Raw genomic sequence first — 18,917 nt, forward strand, 5'->3', positions numbered from 1 at the left:
GCATTTCTATTACGCCTATCACCATAGCATAAATGTACTGAATTTATTGTAGAGAACCGCGAGTGGGTAAGACTCACTCCTCCCATTTTTAATCTAACTTCTGAACTCCAATCTCAGGTTCTTGTCTGAGACGTGTCAGGCAGCCCTACCTAGCTGCTATTGTTTATGTGATGGGGCTGTTATTTTAGGAGCACAGCAATTGCTACATTGAATCAGACAGGTGATCCAGTTTATCTGGTCTCTAAGCATGGCTAGGATCAGGTGCTTCAGAAGGAGGTGCAAGAAACTGCATAGTGGACAATGATGGAAATAGAAGTTTCTTCCAAACCCCTGTCAGTGTGAGTTTTTTTATTCCTTGATTGAAATACAAGGGTTTATATCCCTTCTCTGTATTTTTAAATCTTATCTGCTGTAACTGTGGACATTGCCACTATCCATATAAATGGCTAATCCTTTTTGAATCATACTAAGCTCTTGGCCTCAGTGATATCCAGTGGCAATGAGTTCCACAGGTTAATTATGCATTGTGTAAAACAAACTTGTTTCATTTATCAGATTGAAATATTCTGCCTTTCAATTTCAGTCAGGCTTCTGAACCCTTAGCTGCGAATGGAAAAAGCCTGGTCACCAGACCTTTAAATCATCCCTAAAAAAATCCAAAGTTTCCATTTTGCATTGTGTTAAGTCTGGAGTACTAGAGAAGAGAATAGGATATGAAAGGGAGACACATTGGGGAATTTCTGTTCTGTCATTCACAAAGAAAGAAATGAAAGAATTAAACCCAGGCATGAGCTATGTTAAAATAGTGAAAGGGTTTAGACTTCAGCATCCAAGCTGCCTTTGCGCCCATAACTCACCTTATGGAGCCTGTGGATAGAGCATCGTGTACTGTACATATGGTCACTTCCTGATCAGAGAGCCCTGTAGTACCCCAGCACAGTGGGGAGAGTTAAAGAAAGAATTGGCAGCCTTAACTTTTAATTTTCCTCCTCCTCCTGGGTTTGTCAGACCCTTTACATTATTCTAACCATTTTATTAATTATTATTACTATTCCTATAAATAGACACTCTCTCATGTCCTATGAAGCAGAGTTTAGCTAAAAAGCTCATTCATTCTGTGTGTGCATTAATCAATATATGAAACGTTAGTGGTTACTGGTTCAGATTAAATTTTGCATTGTTTTTTCCTGTAGCTGGAAAAAATGTTGATTTATAAAGATTAAGGGCTTTTTCTTTCTTTTTCTTTTTATGAAATGCCAGTGACGAAGATATGTTTGTTATAGGGTGAAATACATTTCTCTGATGTGAATTCTGCTTTTTGTTGGGAAAAAGATGCAGTCCCTGGAGGATTTTAGAATTTATAAATATAAAATTATCTGCCTCTGTGTTTCTTTCTTTCTTTTTTTCTTTTTAAATTGGCAGAAAGCCAGATTACTTACATTACTGTAATAGATTTGCTGACCTCTGACATCTGCTGCAGAGCAGTACATTGAATTTTTCATAATATCAGATGATGCAGATCTAAAAACTTGGTACACTCTGCACCATTATTTAATTCAAGACTCAGTAAAGCAGAATATTTTTAGACTAGCCATTTATATGTGATTAAACTTAATATTGCTGATTGTAATAAATCAGGATTAGTATAACACTGATTTGTTAATCTAACTTGTATTGATTTTAAGTTGTCTTTATTTATTTATTTTGTAAAGTCTCAGTTTTCACAGTGACTGAATTTAATAAGAAGCTCTGTGATAGCAAAGACTCCCCTACTGTTTCTGCTCTTGGCTGGAAAATGTTATTCTTGTTTCATTCCAAGGGAAAAAAACCTCATGCTGCTAAAAATCTGCTGCCTTTGGACAGATTTTTTTAATACACTACTGCTTACATATTCTATTTATGTTAATTGCCTTATAAATAATACATTTTGTTAATCTTAATATTGGAATCTTGATCATGATAAAGGCCCTTTTATTTGGGCTGCTTGCAGTCTTTAGGAGTAAATATTCTTTAGACCACAAAATATTCTTTTAATTTTTCTTATGAATACATTGGTACTTACCCCAGCCCTGCCATGTGAAACACAGCTACAGTTCAAACCAGCTGAAAATTTAGCTGTTATTTTAAAGTTTAATGTATTCCAGGTAGCCATATTTTTAATATGTCTTTACCTTTATATGCTTGAAGACTGATTAAATCTTAGTTGTGCTGCAAATATTTGACAAAAATCTTGAGCTAGTTCCAGGCATGTTGCATTCTGCTAACCTATTTGTATTATAGATAACCACATTTTTCCTGTGTTGGGCAACGTTGACCTTAAATTGGATAAGAACAGTGTGTTTTAATGGTGTATTAGCTGGTTGTTTAAATATTCTGAAAGCTGTATTAGCTTTATTACTCTTGTACTATAAAAACTTCTAATAATCAAATGATAAGATCATATCCTGTGGGTAATCATGTTGTACCATGACAGGATAACTGAAAAAACATTCAGTGCAAATTGTAACAAACGGAAATCTCTATATGAAGCAGCAATTGTTCATGGTGTCAGGCTTCTCTAGAGCCTCACAGTGCATATTCATGTATGCTTCCTTTTTGCTTTGTGTCTGTGTATGTATGTATGCGCGTGCTTACAAATTATCTCTGTGCTGTAGAGAAACAGCAGCACATTGGGCCTTAGTTTAAAAAGGGGGGGAAACCTCTAGAACAAGCCATCCGTGTGTTTTGACTCAGTTTTACCTTAGTCATGCCGCTTTCCCGATACAAGAAACATTTAATTCCAGATTTCCTGCTGCTGGCTCTAGGCCTTTGACCAGCTATGTGAACTGTGTTTTTTACTGCTGTCTCATTGCCAACTGCTGAACTCAGTGCAAAAGAACTGAAATGAAAATGTTGTATTCCCACATGAACTCTTCAGATTAGAAAAGGAAATTTAAGCTGTGGTTCCTAATTAGCACCAAACCTAATGAGTCCTGGTGCTCTATATGGCAACAAAGAGGAGGAACCTTTGTCAGAAAGTGCCATAAAAGAATCCATGGAAAGAATGCTAAAAGTGATTTATCTTGTCAGGCCCATCCTTATTCCGATTTCTGCCTTAACCAGAAGGTTAATCACACAGTATCTTTTATTAAAAGGACCACTAGTGGTACAATATCATCTTCATCTCATCTAGAGCTATGAACAGCTATTGAAACATTTACTGAGGGTATATGTAGATGGCAAATGGAGGACATGTTCCCATGGAAACAAAACAAAGTCAAACAATCGTATCGCAGTGCGAACAATTATAGCAATAAAATGTGTTTTTATTAAAAGTGACTTTAAATATTTAACACATGGCAGTAAGATATAAATATTGCCCAATATGAAACCAAAACTTGTCTCTCTAGTAAAGTCCCAAATGCTGCATGCAGCAGAGGGAGATATTAAGTGTTTCATGAATATTTGTGCTTTACAAATGAAATTTACCAGCCTCAAGTATGAACAAGATTATTTTTTCTTATTCTGCCTAGTTATGCTTTTTATTATATAAACATTAACTGTAATATTACAGTGGGAAGCAGGTATTTGGCAACTATATATTATTTTGCTAAGGCTGCATAGAGGGAGCAGTTTCCAGTTTTAGCAGCTGTAACATGTTTAAACTCAGTTTGTAATGGGATCTGAAGATGAATATTCCCTGTGGGCTCTGCTTAGCTTCATTACTGGAGCACTGCCAAATTCAGGGCTAGAAAATATTATTCACGCCTCTTTGCACATACCATGTCAGAGCATGCTCAGTTACTAAATTTTGTTTCTAATATGGCATAAATTAGGTTTATATTTTAACATAAATTATGTTGTATTTTATTAAAATGTGAAACATTAAGATCACAAACAATCTAATTTCTGCTCTCTTAAGCCCAAACTGTGTTTCAGCATCTAAGTATTTAAATCAAAATTGCATGGTTGGAAACTGATTGTAGGATAACAAACATATATCTGAACCAAAGAGTTTTCTGCCTTGGAGTCTTAGATTAAAGATAATTAAGGATTCCCAGCATTTGTACAGATTTATGTTGTTTATAAGCAAAGTACATTTTCTTCATTGAGTCAACTTGTCTTTTTTTTTAAACAAATTATGTTTGTTGTATTAAAGTTCATATTTTTAAAGTCTGAGTCTTGTATTAATCCCACAGTGAGTCATTAATCATACCAAATGCATTATAAAAACTTTAATCACTGAAGTTGAAACTGAGATTGTAATGCAATCCATCCCTTTTAATTACATCAGTTATTTTTCCTTTTAGATCAAGAGCTACATTGCAAAGGGAAAACAGATAGATTAAAACTCAAACTTTTTGAGGTTTTTCTTTTTTAAAAAGTGATTTCACACCCTTTGTTGAAGAAAGTTCTGCAATTAAAGTTCTTTATTTTTTAAATCCTTGTGATTTTCTTTGTCATGCTCCCCCTGCCACTGTCCTCCGAGCAGCAACCCCCACCCCTCTTGCCCTTTGACAGAAGAGCAAAGGAACATCCTCCAGAATGGGGACCAACCTAGCTTTCACTTCATGGATTTGCCAAAAAAGGCAGCTCTGTGCTAGTCAAATTGTTCTACACCCTCCATTGGAGGCAGGGTGAAATAATCTCTCTCCCAAGTTTTCAGTCTACATGCAAATTTACAGCTTTTATGTTCACCGCCAGGCTGGAAATATATGGGTGTGCTATTAGGTTGCCTTAGCTTTGTACCATTTTACTGGCATTCACTCTACAGGTTTAGGAGTAGGCAGCCAAAAGAAAGATATGATTGACTTTTAAACGAGTTGAAAACACTGTGGGACATATCCTTAGCTCCATAACCAACATGCTCTGTGGGCATCTGTGGAATGACACTGATTGGTACCAGCTGAGAATCTTGCCAAATATGTTGCTTTATCATATGTGGGATAAATATTAAGGTCAAGGTTACAGAATTGTGTTTATGCTGTAGAAAAATTAGGTTTATTAAATAAACTGCTCAGAGGTGCTACATTTTTTTTCTTTACGAGAACTGCAAAAACTGATCAATTATTTGTTCCTTAATCCTTTAGATTAATCCTGCCATATGAAAGATTTATTAAAGGAGAGGAAGATAAGCCATTGCCTCCAGTGAAACCTCGAAAACAGGATAACAGTTCCCAGGAGAGTGAAACTAAAACAAAAGTGTCTGGAACAAAACGCATCAAAAATGAAAACCAAAAGAGCAAGAAAGAAAAAGATAATGCACAGAAACCCCAAGATGTATCTGAGGTTAGTTAATTTCCTTCTTTTTAACTTTTCAATTAACAATGTACTGCTTTAATAACATAAAACCCAATGATAAAATAAATCATTTAAACCTGACAATTCCGAAATGAGTTGGCCTTCCTTTGCTCAGTAGCTGAAATCCAATTGTGTTGGCATTCTGAGTGTTATGATTGTGCTGGGCTATAAACAGCAACCAGCAAGTTCCATGTTGCATAGAAATGATGGCAAAATACCAAGACTGGATTTAGGAAATACAGTTTCTGCTCATTGTATTATCCAGTGGTCACCATTAAAAAGTCAACACTAGCCAACAGGAAACCACGCAGTTTCCACAGTGATTTCCTACTCTAAATATAGGGTAGGGGGAACTGAAATGCCTCTGATAACATTGTGGTAAATGTTGGCAAATGCAGACTTTTTAATGGCACTTCCACACTTATGGATGTATTCACATTTCCATGAAAAACTCATTTTTCCTGGATTATTAACAAGACTAAATATCCCCTTTGGGTTGAAATCTAAAATTCAAGGGTCACAGCCTTGTAGTCCTTACTCTTGACAGATTTCCCAGTTAAGTCAATGGGAGTTTTGCCATAGTCCCCTGTCCTTCAAGCTCTCTCAAATGGACTGACCCCTACACCTATGCAGAGCCCCATTCACTTAAGTGGGGCTCCATGCAGACCCAGAGATCAGACCTCATAGAGTAGCTTACAGGACCAGAGCCTGCAACAGGCTCGCCCCCAGGAGTCAGCAGAATACACTTTTATCTGTTTTAAGTCATGTACATAAGAGTTTTTAGTATTGCACACGGTGGGTGGGATTTTCAAAAGTATGCAGGTGACATAGGAGCACAAGTCCCATTGAGTGTCACTGGGACTTATGCTATGACACCATTTAGACACTTTTGAAAATCCTACTCCCTCTCTTATATACAGTATCGTACACCCTTTGCCATTGACCTAATCAAGTTGTTGTTGTCTGTGGCATACAAAATATACTGTGTCCCCCTTGACTGGAAATCACAATAGCCATTACAACCCTTCTTGGAAATAAGTATTTAAAGAATTTTTAAGACATGCTTTGTGTAGCCAACAGAGCTTAGCAGTCCCTTCGATGCAATTGCTGTCTGGCATGTACAGATGTACTGGATTTAGACCAGTCTGAAAATCTAGTTTGACATGACTACCAAAAATCCTTCTTTCTATGGCTTAAAAATAGCAAAGCAGCTAAATATGTACATGGCTGAGGCCTTGTCTGCTAAGTTTCAAGTATAGTGAATTTTTATAATCATGTCAAAAAACCCCAAAAGTCAGGTTTACAATGGACCCATAAGAGACTGCCTGATTCAGAATGTGTGTTTTATACTGACGTAATCAACAGAGCCTTTAAAGTTGATACTTCACAGAGAGAGACTTTTCCTTGAATTTCAATTTTAAAGCAAGAAACACTGTAAAAATCTCCACTACTAATTACAAATATATAAAGAAAAGAGCACACAAAAAACATGCTTAAGTAACTGGAAGGTTGCAACACAAATTGCCAAAAGCAAGGAAATGCAAAGTTAAAGCTAGCATTCCTTTCCTCAGTCATCCCTTTGTGCCTGGTTATTTATTGCCGTGGTCTCAGATCAGTGAGTTATGTTACATACCATATGTACTGCAGCAGCTAAGCACAACATAACGAGCCAGGGATGGAGTGTCAGTCTTAACTTTGAATTTCCTTGCTTTTGTTGTTTTATATCTCAAACTTCCTGCTGCTTAAACTGCAGTTATTTTTGTATGCGAGTTTCAGGAAGAGTTCTTAGCAGTGTTTGTCGGAAATGTGTAAGAAATAGAGCCATAGACACTGTAATGCACAATTATAGTGGTTTCCTACTGTAAAATTTTACCTCCTGTATCAGAATTATTCTTTGCTGTCTGATTGTAGCTTAGATATTTTTAATACTAGGGGCCAAATGCTGTCCCTGTTTATGAGGCAATAAGGGGAATGGCTATGTTACTGGGCCAAGTTATCCACAGGATAGCTGGACTCAGTGTGTAACTTGGAGTGGAGGGTATATGCACCTGTTCTATGGGTGGGTGTTCAGTGATGGCAATAGCTCATGGAATTGAACTTCCCTAAAGAAGCTCTATTCAGATCTGGAACGCCAAGCCTGTACAGCCCACTTAGCCTCCCTAGTTGTCAATAAACCATCCATCCATCTTGAGCGATGCAGGGGTAACTCTGCCTCCCCTGAAATCATTGCGCAGGGACCAGCCACTATAAATGGCCTTCTGAGTTGGTGACATAATGGACTGCATCCCTGGGGTTGGTGCAGGGTCAGGACAGCTGCACAAGCACTATGTAACCACCTAAATTGGGGGGCTTTCTAGCATAGAAATATCCACAGCTGCAGCACTCCTCTGTGCTTTGCCTCGAATGAGGGCTCCACGCCATGGGCTCCCAGATCATGCCCCTACAGTGTCCATGAGAAAGAGGGGCTCAGCTGTATGTTCAGCTCCTGAGGAGCTACATTTGAGTGCGGTGGGATTAGAGTCCAGGCTGGGATGGGAGGCAAGAACTGGGGTGAGAATATCCACACCATCTCTCTCTCGGTCCCCAAGAAAATTAATCAGAAAATATAGTACAGCTGACGGCTATACTGGTTCCAGTGAACTCACCTGTGGGGGGCAGTCCCAGCCAGGAAAGGCCCTGATAGCATGTCTGCAAATGAGCCTCACTGCTAGGCAATCAGAGGTCATTGGGGATTGATCAGGTGCAGAAGCACATGGCCTCTGGCTAGATGGCTCTGGCCATCTGAAAATCCTCAAGGATCCACCACATCTAGGGTTGGGGTCAAACCTCACCCCCAAGCAAGCTGGCTTTCCATGGAAGGGGATGATCTGTGCCAGGAGTAGTTATAAAAGTAAAAAAGAGATGTAAGAGTACAGTCCTTCCTAAGGCACTTTCACCACTTACCTGGATATAAACATGAACAGGGATGTCACTGGGAGACTAGAAGCTTTAGCTGATTACTCAGTTTTGTACTCCTTTATTCTATAGGAGTCATAATGACATTGCTCAATGTAACTAAATAGAAGAAAAAAATGTTATTAGCCTTACATTGTGCATGTCTTTAAAATAGCTAAAACTTCATTCAAACTGTTGCTTAACAAAAACAAAGAGCAAGAACGTACAATTATTACATTTCATTTGCCTTTCCTCCCTGCTTTGCTCATCTGTCTGGTATTTTTCTGTAATTGTATAATCTCAGGAGACCAGTGATAGTACTTTGTGAAGGACTAATGATGGTATTTGAATTGAAAAAGGCAGCTATTAGTTTTTTTTAAAAAAATAGTGCTTATGAAGACTAACAGACACTGTAACTAATAGGAAAACCCAACACAGAGGAATATTTAAAAGCAGCTGTGAAGAAATAAATCTTTAAGATGGTTGTGATTCATTACATACTTTTATATCCCTCCCTGACATGATAGACCATAATGCAGCATTTGGATAATAACTTTCTTGATGCCGCTTATCTTTACAACTAAGAAAGAAAGAAAAAAATAATAATAATAAAAGGCTCACACAATGCTGCTGTTTTCTGACTGTCTTCTACCAAGGCATGTCAGAGGAGAATGACAGCAATTTTGAAAAGGGTTGTCAGTCAGCTGTATGACAGATGGAACGTTATAATGACCTCCAGGGTCACAGTTCATTCGTCTACATAATGGAATGAATAGTGTGAACTGTGCACACAAGCTTTATTAATGGAGAAGCATAAAGAGCTGCAGTCTCATTGACGATAACTTATAAAAGCTATATTTGTAATAGCGCACACATACTCTCTGAATGTTGACAACTTCATTTTAATCCATTAATAAAAAAAGCATGCCCCAGTTAAGCTATACCAGTGATTTCTCAGTCTACAGCACTGATTTCTAGTATTCCATTTCTAGAATTTTTAACATTTTAAAGAAATGTGGCTCATCTGTTCTGCAGTCACTGAATTTCAAAATAGCCAAACTGAAGGGATTATATCTACAATATAGACACGATAAGAAAAGCCAACTTGGACTGGTCTCTATTTTTCATATGTGGGATAGAATACTGAGAATATTTTACATTCTTCTCAATTGTGTTGTGAAAAGTGCAATTATTTATTTAGAAAATTGATTCAGAAAGAAGACAACCTTACCATTAAACTATCTGGTCAAATCATCAGATGATCCAATTATTTATAGTCCGGTTACAAGCTTTGCTATTTTAATAGGTCTTATTGTGTCATTAATGTGGGTGTGGGTATATTTTCCAGTATTTTGGGGAGTTAGATTGGTTTGTTTAAAATCTGATACATGGTATTAAAGCTTTCAGATTTCAACAAGATGATTGACAAACATATTTCCAAAAGAAGCTTCTGTGTACTGTATTTGATTTTATAGGCAATCTGTCAACACACACTGTATTCTTATTACTGTCTATTGAAACATTTTATTAGGTTTCGTCAGAACAAGAGAAGGATCAAGACTCTTCAGACCAGAAAAGTTTACCTGAGCATCCTGCAGTGGAGGAGACCAAGAAACCCATTGAAGGGTCCCAGCCTCTTCTGCCAGAGGCAACAGGGCCAGTATCTCTGGAAAAGACAGACTTGGTGGAAAGCAGCTCCAACAGTGAAAAGCCCAAGGAGAAAGTTCAGCACTCAGTCTCTTTTTCAAGTGCTTCAGTGCCTACTGAAGAGGATACCATATTGGAGCCAACAGTCAACAAACACTTGCACACGCCAATAGATGCCCTTGATGACACAAAGCAAGAACAAAGAGGACACAGTTTTACAGACAGTTTAGAAAGTGAACCCCAAGAACTTACTTTTAATAATTTCCCTGCAATCCAAGTACAGTTACCAGGTCAAAACGACATGGAAGACGATAAATTGCCAGAGATGGCTGATTATATTGCAAACTGCACAGTGAAACTGGATCAGTTAGGAAATGACGACATACACAATGCACTAAAGCAAACGCCCAAAGTTCTTGTGGTACAGAATTTTGACATGTTCAAAGAAAAGGAACTGCCAGGTTCCATTAACGATGATCCCAGTTTTAGTTACACACCACTAATCTATTCAAAGGGTAATCCAGGCATCATGTCACCACTGGCAAAGAAAAAACTTCTATCGCAGGTCAGTGGGGCAACCCTGTCATGTAGTTATCCTTATGGGTCACCTCCACCTTTGATTAGCAAAAAGAAATTAAACAGCAGAGATGAACTGTCTGCAAGCATATCTCAGGCTCCCCATGCCCCCAATTCTGATTCTGTGGCAGTTAATAGACCATCTGTAATACAACATGTGCAGAGTTTTAAAACCAAGAATTCAGAGGAAAGGAAATCTATTAATGAAGCTTTTAAGCCTGACATGTTAAGTAAACCAGATCCCAAGCGTTGTGATTTTTCAAAACATCACCTTAACTCTCTTGCTGAATCTTATGTACTGAAGCCAGATATCCAGGACTGCAAAGATAAAATGAATGAGAAAAGGGCACTGCAGCATTCCCATGTGCCCAGTTTCTTGGCAGACTTTTACTCATCTCCTCATCTGCACAGCCTTTATAGGCACACGGAACACCACCTTAATAATGAACAGACATCAAAGTACCTCCCTCGAGACATGTTCAGAGATTCAGAAAATATTTCTACTTTTGCTCAACACAAACACCAAGAAAAACTTAATTTAAATTATCACCCATCTTTGCATCAGCAAGAAAAAAAGACTGCAGTGGAAGCCTCTTCAGATGATCAGCCTACGGATTTGAGTCTTCCAAAGAGCGTACACAAACAGATTGTAAAGACTCCAGGGTCCAGTCTCCCGCATTCATCAATGGTGCCACAAGAAAGCAAAAGCATTTCCCAATTCCATGCATCAGGCAGCCAGGGGGTGAGCATAGACTGTAATCCCAAAGCTTGCCGTGTTTCTCCGATGACCATGTCAGCACCTAAAAAACATGGTGAATCCCTTCACAGGTCCGGAAAACAGCAGAATCAGAGACTTGAGAATTTAAGAAAGATGGAAGGAATGGTCCATCCAATAATAAGCCGCAAAAGTAGCCCCCAAAACATTGGGGCAGCTCGGCCTTTAAAACGGAACCTAGAGGATTTGGACAAAGTCATTTCTGAAAAAAAAATCCGAGCTGTCTCCCCTCTGCACTTACCAAAGGAGGCACCTGCAAAGGAAAAGGTTCCCGACCGAGAGGGCGAAGGCAGCAAATCAGTTCACGGTCTACATTCTGGCAACATGTTGGAAAGCCACAAATTTCCCCTTTCAACCCCTATCTTCACAGGCTTGTACCCAGGAACTCTGTGTGCGGGGTTGAACAATCGCATCCCAGCTGGATATTCTCATCCTTTGCAGTACTTGAAAAATCAGACTGTGCTTTCTCCACTAATGCAGCCTTTGGCTCTTCATTCCTTCATGGTGCAAAGACAATTTCTTACATCCCCTGCAAATTCTCAGCAGCTCTATAGACACTTAGCTGCAGCAACACCTGTAGGAAGTTCATACGGTGACCTTTTGCACAACAGCATTTATCCTTTAGCTGCTATAAATCCTCAAGCTGCCTTTCCACCTTCCCAGCTGTCTTCTGTACATCCGAGCACAAAACTGTAAATCCCTTTTTAAAAAAAAAAGTATCGGAGGAAAAAATGTTGTTAGCTACATTCCTTTCCCTGTGATAATGTCTTGCAGAATTAGAAATCAATATTTTTGTTAACCAGTAAGTCTCATCCCATGTAGCTGAATGCTTCAGATCTGATTGAGACAAAACAACTTTTCAGTTTGTAATTCCAGCTCCCACACCTACTCCCCAAATCATTTCATTTTGCATATTAGTTTTTTGAAAGGTCTTACGTACGTCGAGAGCAAAGATCAGAGCAAACCAATGGAAGTTTAGGGACAGATCGTGATCTCTTTGAAGCCAGTGGAAAAACTTGCTTTTTTTTTCAGGGAGTGGAGGATGAGGGTACTTAGATAGTCCTTGACTGAATCGAACTCTAGATGAATCTGAAAAAGAGAAGGAGGCAGGGAATACACACAATCAATAGATATGCTTTTGGGGGGTAACTTTCCTGACTTTCAAAGGTTCAATCAATGCAATGTATAGTAAAACTGCAATAGATTCTTCATTTTAACACTATTAGAACAGAAAGGTAAACACTGTTTAATTTGACTGTATATATCCGCTTTGAAAACTATCAGTGTCACATTTGGTCACATAATTTATATAGTTTCATTTGTCCAGTATATCATGTGCTCTTTTTTTTTTTAAATTAAACAGTATCATTTTATCTGCAACTTATTTTAAAGGCTGTGGCTGTCCTAATTTGTGTGTGTGTGTGTGTGTTTGTGTTTGTAGTTTTTCCAGTTCTTATACTTTTGAGCAGCTTTTTTGGTGGTGACATTATTGTTTACAAACCGAAGCAATTGGTTCAGGCTATAAACATACTGTAGATTATACAACAATGCAACTGATGCAAACAAAGTTCTTTTTTTTTCTATGGTCTGTTCCTGATAGGTGCTGAGCACCTGTCGCTCCCACTGGTGTTGTCACAATGGCTCATACACTGCTTTACTGGCCACAGAAGCTTTTGGTCTGTGAATTTGTTAACAACTGTATTTACCTTATCTAGGCTGTGAAACCCTCCTGCATACCAGAGAAATAAAGAACAAAATCTTACTGGCAACAAGCTGCTGAGTAACAATGGAGTCCAGAAGACAGATTTGTGGGTTGTAAGAATACGTTAAGAATGTCAAAAAATAGAACAGGAGCCAACCTTTATTTTTTAATCAAAAGGTTTTAAGAGTTCGGTGCCTCGAAACAGGGATGGGATGGGGGCAGGTGCCTCCCCCCACAAGGAAGAATACCACTAAATAGTCGCCCAAGGTTCAATATTCTGAATAGTGGGTTAAGCGGTGATGCTCACTTACCCAGCCCCTTCCTCCTAGTTCAGATCAAGTGAAACTCACCCCAGCTAGCACAAAGCCTAAGCATCAGGTAAACCCTATTCAGAGAGCTAGGTTCTCAGCTGGCAAAAATCCGCATGGCTCCGCTGAAGTCAAAGGAGCTGTGATGATTTGCATAGCTGGGACTTAAAGCCTGCGCACCTTTTGTGATAGCCCTCTGCACTCATGCTGAACAACTAACCCCAGTCATTGGGAATAATTTGTAAGTATAAAAAGCCCATGAGTACAGGTTTTCAGTTTCCATAATGAAAGAACCTTCCTATGCATATGGTCACTTGAGAGCTAAATACAGAAATTGAGTCAGAGGTTAAATTTGGAGGTATTTGACAATGTGAAAATGGGTTATGATTTAAACCATCTCAGTTATTATTCAAATGCTGCATGATCAAAACTGTTAAAAATAAAAATGGAAACACCTTGCATGCCACGCATCTTATTAGAACTTCCCAGGATATAATGCCAATTACAATATATTATGGAACATATTTAATATCCAAAGGTGGAAACCAGAATTATGAAGTCATCTACTGTTAAAGATCCACTTTCTTCAATTAAATACTTCATATTTCTGTGGAAAAACAAGATTTAATTGATCAGTAAACAGACTAGTAGAATCTAGAATATAAATGTGCCAATGCAAATTATTCTGCTATTCCACATACTATATAGAAAACAAAATCACAAGCTCATTTGGTCACAGGCCATAGCATAGAAGGCATCTCTAGTGAAGTTGCATGAGACCTAAATCATGTAAAAATCGAGGGTTGGGGGGAAATGTATAAACCTACAGCAAACACAAATATGTATGTGCCTGCCATTTAATCAGAAAATGGAACATTTCTCTTATTTGTTTATAATATTTTATACATCCTGGATTCATGCATTTGTTTACAACAAGTCTCTTATTTCACTTTTGATGACATGTTGGAATTTGATCACAGCATTTTAAAACAATGTTAACACAGTGCAGAGTTGGCGGGGGGTGTGGGGGGGCAGGATTTTTTCCTTCATTTATTCCATGAGAAGACTTGCTGTTTCAGTCTGAGGAAGCTCATAATATACTGGGCAAAACATCAGGACAAATAAAAAGAAATGGTGGCATAACTCCCCAGCAGAAGTAGTACATTATTTGTTTAAAAACTCTTACCAGAAATCTGGGAAATCTTTCAGAAAGACCATTGAATTCTCCATTGGCTGAGAACTACTTTTTTTTTTTTAAACTGTCTTAAATGGGGCTTTGTTTGCATTGTTTGAGTTCAAGGGGCCTTATTATTGAATGAAATTGCACAAGCCTTTCTTTGTGCAATCAAAACCATTGTTATTGGTAGGGTTGTAAAGGAAACTGTGGAATCTAATTGGCAATAGAGTCATAAATATATTTACCAAGAACCAGTGCCAAGAAATGTTGCAATTCAAATGCACTATGTTCAAGATTCATTACAGATTCTGAAGGTTGTGAGATTCAATTAAATATAAAAGCCCAGCAAAAACAATATTCGTGTAACTTCTGGTTACAGATTGAGTTTAACTTTAGAAAACAGAACCTAACTGACTTTCGCAACAAAATATATTTCTAGTAAGGGTCAAAATTTGTAATGATTGCATTTCGCAATAGATCTGTCGTATTTATTTAGTTACTGGACAAGATAAGTTCCCATTCGTATCAGGGCATACAAAGTAGTTTGTTGCAACTAAGTATTTACTTTACAACTTATTGAATTGGTGCATGAGTCCTTAAGTACTGTATCTTACTATGTTGATGCGTCTATGAGGTCACTAAAACATTTTGTGTAGTGTGCCTTCAAAGAGAAGGGTTAATTTCTTTAATTAATTGTTCAACATAGTCACTTTTTTTTTTTTTTTTTGTGTGTGTGTGGTGGTGGTGGTCAGTCAGGTCACAGCTGGTCTTCTTTTACAATTGTCATGATTTTAATGAGAAATGGGAATTATTTCACTTATGTGAGGCTGACAACATTGAAACTATTATCATAAGCACTTACTAGGTGTTTGCTGTAAATGTGTTTGATATTTTACTTGTTCCCCTCTCCCCCAGTTTCAAATATGTTCTAATAATGGCAGCATAATCTACTAGCTGTTTATACTTTTTTACCTTTCATTTGTTGTAAATATTGTACACTTTTTGTGATTCAAGTTATGTAGCCTATATGCTCTGTAAGGTGATTATCTGTATATAGCAAAACGGCCCAGTAATATGATATAGTATCCCATTTAAAAGGTTATTGAGTAACCTTTGCATTAGTTTAAACACTACCAGAAATAAAGCTGAGCCAACTATAAACACTCCATTTTTGTATGTTTTCCAAATTGTACTTATTAATGCTTTTGATACTGTATTATGTGCCAATAGTTTCCCAATCACATAGCAGGCAAAAGATATTTTGTACTTTTTGATCCACTGTAATATTTAATAAAAAAGGCTACTATCTGTTCCCGTTTGTGTTTGATTAATAATTCTGTAAATAGCTCTTATCACAAGGGATTACATATTATCCCAGACGACCTTTCAACCCTTTTATATTGGCTTCTCTTGAGAAAATATCCCCTCCCACTAATGATTAGATTAAAGAACTGGAAGTTCACAGTTTCCTAAGGAGGAAGAGACAGGCATCTTCAAGGTTCCTCCATGGCTGCACTTCTCTCTCGTTAAAGTAGGGCTATGGTCAGAAGGGACTGTAAAAATAGTCCTTCACTGGATAACATTCAGGCTCAGACAATGACTTCCACAATACATTTATTCCATTTGCATTTCAGAATGGGATTTTTCTAACTGCTAGCACTGCAGATTCAGGGTGGCATCTGAAAATCAATCTCTCTTCTTTCTGGCTCAACCAACAATAAAGACTCTGGAGTCAGATGTTAGCTAGGAATTTAGTTGATGACAGTAAACAACCTCTAACTAAAACTCACATTAGTTATATTCCCAGCTGGTTCCAAAAATCATGGTGGCCCTTTAAAAAAACTGCCTTTCAATAAAATATGCCAGTACACTGTTACATTCCCAGCCTGTCTAGCTGGAGAACATCATTTACTTCTGTGTATTTTCAGCATGTATTTACATTGCAGCCATATACCAGACCTCCTCAGCTTTAAGGGCAAATTCACCACAATGCTTAGGGCCATTGCATGGTCCCAATTAATGGTTAAGTGATTCCATGGGCCCTCAGAACTAGAATGCATGTCATCCTATGCATAGACTACACTGAAACCTCCCCCACACCCATAAATTCCCAGCACCAAGCAAAAGTGAGCGTGACCTCATCAAAATTCCCAAAAGCTGACACCACGTTATGTTAGGGCTTCCCTCTCATCGGCTGTACCCTACAGGACGATAGGGTAAAGCTACTGGCCATTATGATGATGACGCATTGCACTCACATGCCATCTTCCAGCTGAGGAGCGCAAAGCACTCTGCAAACACCGAGTTAGTGTATTCACAGTCTGAACAAAATAAGCTCCCACCCAAAGGAACTAGTTCCGTGTACAGCACAGAGAGCGAGAGAATGGTATCTCATCAATCATCAGTACAACAGAACAAATACTGATTACGTTGATAGCACCAGATGAGGCTGCCAGACATAGCTCGTGGTTTAAGGAAAATAACCAAAAACATTTGGGAAATGAGAGACAATACCAGAAAGACTGAGGGTCTAGATAAGGGGTGGGTGTAAATCAGTGCAGTTGCACTTTACTCAAAGGAGCTATCCTGGTAGCTACTAAGTGAGGGACTGTGTTAACAGCTGACATCAATGCGGAGAAATGTTTTAGATAGGCAGCATTTGTATTTTACATATGGGGGGAGCTGGACTGAGCTGCAAAGGCTTTGTCAAAGTGCTCCACATGCCATAAGCCACACAGGGGCATCTGCATTTCCTGGGCTCACGTAAATGCTGCAGTTCAGCCCTATGGCCTGCCTGCAGATTTAAGGCATTCCAGTCCTCCCCAACTCAGGCCTCCTGCACAGAAGGGGTGAATGTCACTATTCTACAGCACCTGCCAAAGTGCTTAAATATTAAGGAATGACACACACACACACACACACACAAAGGATTAGCTATGTAGTTGGAGAAACTGAGGCACAGTGGGAATAATGCCTGGGATCGTCAAAGCTGCCTAAACATATTAGGCATCCAAATCCCATTAACTTCCTTAAGTGCCATTGAAAAATGTCAGTCTAGGTGATTGGCCCCACAGCATATCGTAAATCTGCTGTAGAGCTGGGACCACAATGCAGGCCTCCCCGTCATGTTTTAGGTCGATGCCCATCTACTTCTCTTGGGGAGGCAGAGCAGAATGAGAGCACGGGGTAATTTGACCAGCTACACGTCAAATGTTTAAATGGTATGTATTTGGCTACTGGAGTGCAGTGCCCCCCGCCCCAACTGTGGAGCACAGAGGAATATTTGGGGGGGGGAGGTGGCAGGTGCAGCGGGGCCTGGGCTACCCATGCTCACCCCCACCCCCGATCAGCTCCACCCCAATCCCATTCAATGCCCCTGGCCATCCTTCTCTGGCCCTCCTCAGTCCAGCTCCACCTGTCTGTCACCCTCCCCACACAAACACTCTACACACATCCACACACACACCCAGCCCAACTCAGCCTCTAGCCCTCAGCAATTCCCCCAGCCCCAGTGCTGTGCCCCAGCTCTATCTTCAGCCCAGGCTCTGCTGCTGAGAAATCCTTGGCACTGGAGTAATGGGGCGGGGGTGGGGGAGGTGGGAAGAGAGTCTGTGGATTTGGGAGGGGGACTGGAACAGTTTGCATGCCACAGCTATAGTGTGGCAGGCTGCCCAATGGACCTTAGGTCCCTTTGTCATCTTTTTTAACCCTTTTTAGTCAGTTACATATGGTAAGTTATGCATCAGCGCAAGTAATGGGGGGGGGGTGTCTTTCCACCCCCACCCCGGCCGCCCCAGTGAGTCTATGGACCCATTTCTGTGCAGTGCTGGGCCCTTATAGAAAGGGTTTCAAATGTACTGAAACTATATCACTGGGGTAGCCCATCTGGCCCAAAGTCAGAACGTGTCATGTACTCTATATGGCTGGGATACGAACACCTGCTATGGCAATCTATTATAATACGTTGTTGCTACCGGCCAGGACAGGCACACACCCTGTGCAGGTGTGTTTGGCACTGCTGTTGGTGGTACCTGCGGCATAATACACGGCAGTTTGAATTTCTGCCACTATGGTGCCACTGCAGAGCTGAACCTATTACAACCCCTTTTTAATCAGTCAAATATGCAGGCTTGCTTCAGAAGGCAGAGGGAGCCAACGGGACCCAGGGGTTGGTATCTGCGCATTACTAAAGGCACATCTACGTACAGCGTTGCACTTTTATATCAACGTAGTTAAACCAGTGCAGACGGCTGTGTGGTCAGTCTACGTAATTTAAGGAATAGGTCTAAGCTGAACATTAATAAACCACCCTTCAAATGCCATCAGAGCAGCCATGCAGGGATAGACGCTGCTTAAAGTAACCGGGCACAAGCTTGTGTGCCGCCAAGGCATGCGTTTATACAGGGTTTACAAATTAAATGATGTCGTTTAGTTTGAAAAATTTCTTCGTAAATTACGCAAAACTTATTGATATTTATGTTCAGACTGAAGGCAGCATGTCTAGTCCTTTCAGCAGAC

The 18,917-nt window shown here is 39.3% G+C and overlaps 1 protein-coding gene across 1 annotated transcript in view; it reads left to right on the forward strand.

The window, feature by feature from the left end:
• Window positions 1-11,908, forward strand: part of ARID5B (AT-rich interaction domain 5B) — a 141,918-nt gene extending 130,010 nt beyond the window's left edge. Inside the window, exons 9-10 of the mRNA XM_077822156.1 lie at window positions 5,070-5,268; window positions 9,746-11,908. Of these exons, the coding sequence (XP_077678282.1) occupies window positions 5,070-5,268; window positions 9,746-11,908 (2,362 nt within the window). The remainder of the gene's footprint in view (window positions 1-5,069; window positions 5,269-9,745) is intronic.
• Window positions 11,909-18,917: the final 7,009 nt, after the last annotated feature.

This window comes from Eretmochelys imbricata, chromosome 7 (assembly GCF_965152235.1).
Source record: "Eretmochelys imbricata isolate rEreImb1 chromosome 7, rEreImb1.hap1, whole genome shotgun sequence".
Classification (NCBI taxonomy): Eukaryota; Metazoa; Chordata; order Testudines; family Cheloniidae; genus Eretmochelys; species Eretmochelys imbricata.